Source organism: Tursiops truncatus, chromosome 4 (genome assembly GCF_011762595.2).
Source record: "Tursiops truncatus isolate mTurTru1 chromosome 4, mTurTru1.mat.Y, whole genome shotgun sequence".
Lineage (NCBI taxonomy): Eukaryota > Metazoa > Chordata > Mammalia > Artiodactyla > Delphinidae > Tursiops > Tursiops truncatus.
The window spans coordinates 11857585-11863584 of NC_047037.1; the positions used below are offsets into that span (position 1 = coordinate 11857585).

Here is a 6000-nt window from a genome sequence, read left to right on the forward strand (position 1 = left end):
TTTCTCTATAGAACAATTTGTTCAAGTTGCCTTTATCATCACTGAGTCCTTCTTTATCATTCAGATCTCATATCAATGTCACCCTCAGGGGAGGCCTTCATTTTATCTACCAGCCCTTGTCATCCACTTAGAAATCACAGCACTTCATCACAGCACTTATCACTAATCAAAATTAACTTTCTAACTTATTGACCTTTTTATTCTCTCTCCCTGCCCACACTTAGAATGCAAGCTCCATGAGTGCAGAAACTCTATCAGTATTGTTCACAGGTGCGTTCCCAACACCTACACAACAGTGCCTTACACATAATAGGCACTCAAATACTTGTCAAGTGAATGAATGAAAGATCTCCAGCAAACAAGGCTCTGCCCATATATATGACCAGAGACAGGGAATATATACACTTCTCCCAAACTAGCAGCCAGGAACCATGGATAGGCCTTAGGATGGGGAAAAGTAACATTCAAACCCAGAGAGCCTAACATTCAAACCCAAAGAGCCTAAATCAAATCTTAGGAGCAGTGGGAGGTGAAGAGATCCCATCCACCTCTTTCAAAGAAATGAAAGAAATGAAATCTTCAGCCAAAACAATGTAGAGCTCTTTAGTCTGGAGAAACAAATGTTAAGTAAGAATTCTGTTGAACTTCACAAAACTATAATGACTATAATGCACACAGAAAGGATAAATATAAACTCTTCATCAATCCCTGAAATTTTAAAACTATAACAAACTTCCAGTTATAAAATAAATAAGTCATGGAGATGGAATGCAGAGCAAGGTGACTATAGTTGCTAAGAGGGTAGATTTCAAAAGTTCTCACCCACAAGAAAAAAAAAAATTTGTAACTACGTATGGTGACAGATGTTAACTACACTTGTAGTGATCATTTCCCAACACATACAAATATCAAATCATTATGTTGTACACCTGAAACTAATGTTATATGTCAATTATACCTCAATTTTACTTTTAAAAAAAGCTACAAATGATCCGCTGAAGCTAGAAAGTGATCACATTTCTAAGCTGGAGGAGTCCTATTTACATAACAGTAAGTTTAAAGGGTAAAAATAGTTCAAGAAAAATTTAGATAAATTCACTGATCAGGTTGGGACTGATGGATTACATTTCTAATCTTGTTATATTTACAGTGTGGAAGCTACCCCACCTCATCAAAAATACCCTCCCTCAGTATTACCTTGGGACATAGACTAGTGAGCTAAACAGACCAACAGAGAGAGGTACAATCCTGTGTAACAAAGCTCATTTGTTCCCCTAGATGAAATACATTTCTTCATTAATTATATCACTTTTCCTAAATAATCTAAAATACAACTCAATTTATGTTTTCTTTGTAGGAAACCTACAGGTGAGAAAAAGATTAAAGCCAACCTTTGCAAAATTTACAAAAAATGGCAGTGATGCTAGAATTCATATGGTACTCCTCAGGATACCATCCTCAGCCCACTTCTCCTCCAGAAGTTCATAGATAGCCTACAATCCATGACCAAGCTTCATGTGGTCTGTGTATGTAATGTATATGAATGTATGGTACTTTTTTCCAAAGAAGGAGGTCCCTGGTTTCATCAAAGTCTTTAAGGGGAGCCAAAAACACTTAAGAATCACTTCTGGACATATATACACTACCAAACGTAAAATAGATAGCTAGTGGGAAGCAGCCGCATAGCACAGGGAGATCAGCTAGGTGGTTTGTGACCACCTAGAGGGGTGGGATAGGGAGGGTGGAAAGCAGAAACTAACACACCAGTTTCTCCACAAACTCCCCAACTAGAAACGCATTCCCTTGGCTACAGTAACTACTACCTATTTCCTGATAACTACCAAATCTCCATCTCCACCCCACATCTCCATGTACCAAACCTTTGTAACAACTGCCTGTCACACATCTTCCCCTGCATATCCCCTGACACCTTCAACTCAACATCTAATACAGACCTCAGCATCTTCCCACCCCCTATCTGTTCCTCCTCGTGTGTCTCCTAGCTCAGTGACTGGTATCACCATCCCCCTGGTTTCCCAAGCCGGGGGAACAGGAGTGTTCTTGATCCTCCAATCAAATCCTAACAATTCTACCCACTAATTATCTCTTAAGCATTACTTTTCTCCACTCCTTCTCCAACTGTCACAACTTGAAACCAGTCAGCATCATGTCTTACCTGAATTGTGGCAGCTGACCACTAACTGGTTTTCCTATCTCCTGCTACAGTCAGTGTTTTGTCTAAAACACATATCTGATAATGTCCCTATAGACTAGCATGGGCATACCAGACCCCTTCTGATCTGGGCCTTGCTTACCTCACACCCTACGTTCCAGATGTACTAAAGTACTTAAAGTCCCCTAATAAATCAATGCATCATGCTCTGGTCTTCAAGTCTTCATATAAGCAACACCCTCTGCCTGAAACAAACTACCCTTCCCATAGCTAGCTCCCAATCACCTTTCAGGTCTCAGTTTAAATACCTTCCTTCCAATAGAGATGTCTTTCCTGATCCTGCCACTCTACCCATCACCACCACAGAGATTCATTTAAGTATCCATACGTTCCTGTAACAGCAGCCTAAGCTTATCACCACCACAGCAAACCACAGTGCACTGAAATGTCTTTTTTCAATATCATATCTATCTCCCCATTAAAGTGTAAGCACCCTGAAAAGAGAAACGTAATTACCCATCTACGTCTCTAGCACTTAAGACAGTGCCTGACATATACAGAAGAGAGAATTCAAATATTCCTTAAACATCTGAATGAGTAGACCACTCTTTGGATTTTCTAGGTACTGAAACACGTTCAGTGAAAGAATACTGCAACTATCTGAAAAGTGCAGGAGGATTTACCAAAAAAATTAATTTTCTATGTTCAAGAGTTAAAATAAATGCACACTCCCACCCTAGCAAATTTGACCAACTCACATACCTGCTGAAAAGATATCCATTGCTCGCTTCAACTCTCCTCTTGTTCTCTGATTGCTATTTAAGTCTACAAGTGGAGTTGAAGGATCTCTCATATATTCTAACTCAGTGGCGAACAATCCACCATCAACAAAACGTTCAGGAGCAATATAACAAGTTCTCCTCCGTGAAGTGTCAAAAAAATAGTTGAAATCTGCTGGGTTGTCCTCTGGAAGATAAGTGGGTTTAAAACTGGCAAAATCAGTTAGAAGGACCCAATTCCAACTGGTGACCATCACATTCTCAGTCTTGATGTCCCCATGACGGACTCCAGATTTGTGTGCTTGATCCACGGCTGTGAGGATCTGGAAAGCGATCCAGCGCTTCTCAATGTTATTTAAGAACGGACGGGTGCTGATGCGATCATAGAGGTTGTCTCGCACATACTGCCTGAAGAGCATGGCTGCCTTCTCAGATGCTTTTTCTGCTGCTTTCTGGAATGGCAGGCAGTTCTGTGCAGAATGAAGCCTGATTTTCAGTTCCTCAAGCTCTTGTTTGTAGCTGGTTAGAGGCAACGTGGGATCCTGAATTGCAAAGACCTTCACAACCACCAGGCCTTCTCGGTGTTTCGCTCGAGCAACTTTAAAGAACCGAGTACTCCCCAGACTCTTATCATATTCAAAGTCATGGATGTCTGAGAAATAACTCTCCACAGAAAGGATCTGGGAGGGAGCAATGCCGGCGAGCTGGTTTCCCATAATGGCAGCAAGCACCTCAGTAAGTTAGGATACAACACCTATTTAAAAAAAAAAAAAAAAAAAAGGAAGGAAAGAGAAAAAGAAAAGAAACAAGCAATGAAACACCATTATTTGTGTGGCCTCTTCCTATAAGATAGATATACCATATTTCTCTTCCACCGAGAGCACTGTACTTAGCCTTCTGGGCAGCTTCTAAATTTCAGACATATTTATCTTAAAAGATCTTGTTATTTTACATTGTCCTTTCCAGGAGCTGACTTATATGTAAATAGGCCCCATCTCTATTAAGTTGAAAATGTTAGAATGTGTATTTTATGATATTTAAATTTAAAACTTAATGAGCCTTTACTAATGTGTTCAGTATTATGCTGGGGCTATAAGAGTTACAAAAGTACTATATGACACAGTCTTTGTCCAAGAAGAACCTTTAGTCTTGAATAGAAAACCCAAACACATAAAAAACTTAAATCTAACTAAGAATCGCCTGATACAAACAGGTCGGGCTAAAAAAATCCAAACAATCAGCATATCCTGAGCCCGCCCAGCCTAATTCCAGTGTGCCTTCCCACTCAGCTAACAGAAGGCACAGAGTCGTTTGGTTTGCCATAACAAGGAAGAACCCCTGGTAGAGATGCTAAAGAAAAGTAAACCAAAATACCGACTTGCCAAACACAGCCCAGGGTCCTCCTAGCTCAGATTTTGCAGGAAATGAAAACACACATGTACACACGGCCGTGCACACGTGCAAACATTTACCCTGGGGGACTCTGCGAAGTGTCACAAGCCGATCGCTCGCTCACACGGAGGTCATGGCAGGTCACTTCAGGGTCTGGGCGGGGAAGGGAGTCAGCAGTCCGGCGAGTCTTCTCTACGAGGGGTCCTCCTTTAAAGAAGGGAGAAGGGAATCCTGCAGGAGGTTCGCAGAGGAGTCCCAGTCTCCCGGACCCCGGCGGTCCGCGGGGGAGAGGCGGGAAGCTCTCGGGGCCGCGGCAGACACCGAGTCACGCTGAGGTGATCCCAGACCCCAGGGAGTCGCCCCGCCAGCCCCCTCCTCCGCCCCGCCTGCCACGCGTTCCCGGGCCTCGCCTTCCTCTCGCGCGGGCCTGGACCGTCGAGACCCTCTAACTCCTTGAGGACCTCCTCACCCGCGGGAGGTGGAACCCGGGAGACAGGCAGACAGCGAGGTACAGGGAAACTCCGCTATTCCAGCGGCTGCAGACGTTGCGAACGCTGAACTCCCGGGAAAGCTGCCGGCTCTGACCCTACTTCCTGTCGCGGAGCGGAAGTGACGGCCTGAGGAGGAGCGCGGGTCCGGAGCTGGTTGCTAGGAAACGAGGGAGGGGCGTGGCCGAGCGCCCTGAGCCTGGGCGAAGAAAACGAGATTCCCTGACAGCAGTCTGTTCCCCATCCAGGTCTTCTACCCAATCCCTAAACTCTGAAGCTTTCTGACATCTCCCAGGACCTGTTCAGATGCCCTTCACCCAAGTACACCAGAGCAGAGTCCTTTAAGAGGATTCACAGGCTTAGGAAAGTTAATATATCCCAAGTTGAATTTTTTAAGAGATTTATAGAGATATTATTTACATATTATAAAGTTCACCTGTTTGAAATACACAAATTAATGGATTTATATATATATTTTTTTTTTTTTACAGAATTGTGCAATCATACCTATAATCTAACTTTAGAACATCTTCCTCCTGACCCCCAAAATGAAACCCTGTAACTATTAGCAGTCACTCCCCATTCTGCCCATTGTTTCTCCCTATCCCAGCCCTAGGCAACCACTAATCTACTTCCTGTTTCTTGCCTATTCTGGACATCTTGTGTATATGGTATACAACATGTGGGTCTTTATGACTGACTTCTTTCACTTCATGTGTTTTTGAGGATTATCCCTGTTGTAGCTTGTATTTCATTCCCTTTTATTGCCAAATATTCTATTGCATGAATATTTCACATTTTGTTTACCATTCACTATTTGATAGACATTTGGGTTGTTTCCACTTTTTTGGTTATTACAAATAATGCTGCTATGGACATTCGTGCATAAGGCTTTTTGTGATCATATGTTTTCACTTCTCTTGAGTAAACACCTAGGAGTGGAAGTGAAACGGAGCAGGACCCTATGGTCCTTCCCAGCCGTGTCCTCTGCCTGCCTTTTGTCTGTGCAAAAACTTTAGCCAAAGAATAAGTTTAATCAGAGAAGTGAGAAAATGCAGAAACAAAGGGAAACAGTTCAACAAGACTAAATAATAATAGTTTAGTCATTAAGCATAGTCAAGGACCTTTAGCTCCTCCTCAAGCACTATAGATAATATTCTGAGCCATA

The 6000-nt window shown here is 42.5% G+C and overlaps 1 protein-coding gene across 5 annotated transcripts in view; it reads right to left on the reverse strand.

Annotated features, from left to right (window-relative positions):
* The window catches only part of PIK3R4 (phosphoinositide-3-kinase regulatory subunit 4), a 74206-nt gene extending 69255 nt beyond the window's left edge, over positions 1–4951 (reverse strand). For 2 of the 5 annotated variants that reach the window (XR_002176224.3, XM_033855293.2), the window contains exons 1-2: positions 4425–4922; positions 2936–3706 (exon numbers count right to left, since the gene is read on the reverse strand). Coding sequence is in view for 4 of the 5 variants with exons in the window: in XM_033855293.2 (XP_033711184.1) it covers positions 2936–3668 (733 nt within the window). In the remaining variant the exon portion in view is untranslated. Of the gene's footprint in view, positions 1–2935; positions 3707–4424 lie in introns of all 5 variants that reach the window. The other 3 variants (XM_019934395.3, XM_019934398.3, XM_019934397.2) reach the window with 3 other exon arrangements.
* Positions 4952–6000: the final 1049 nt, after the last annotated feature.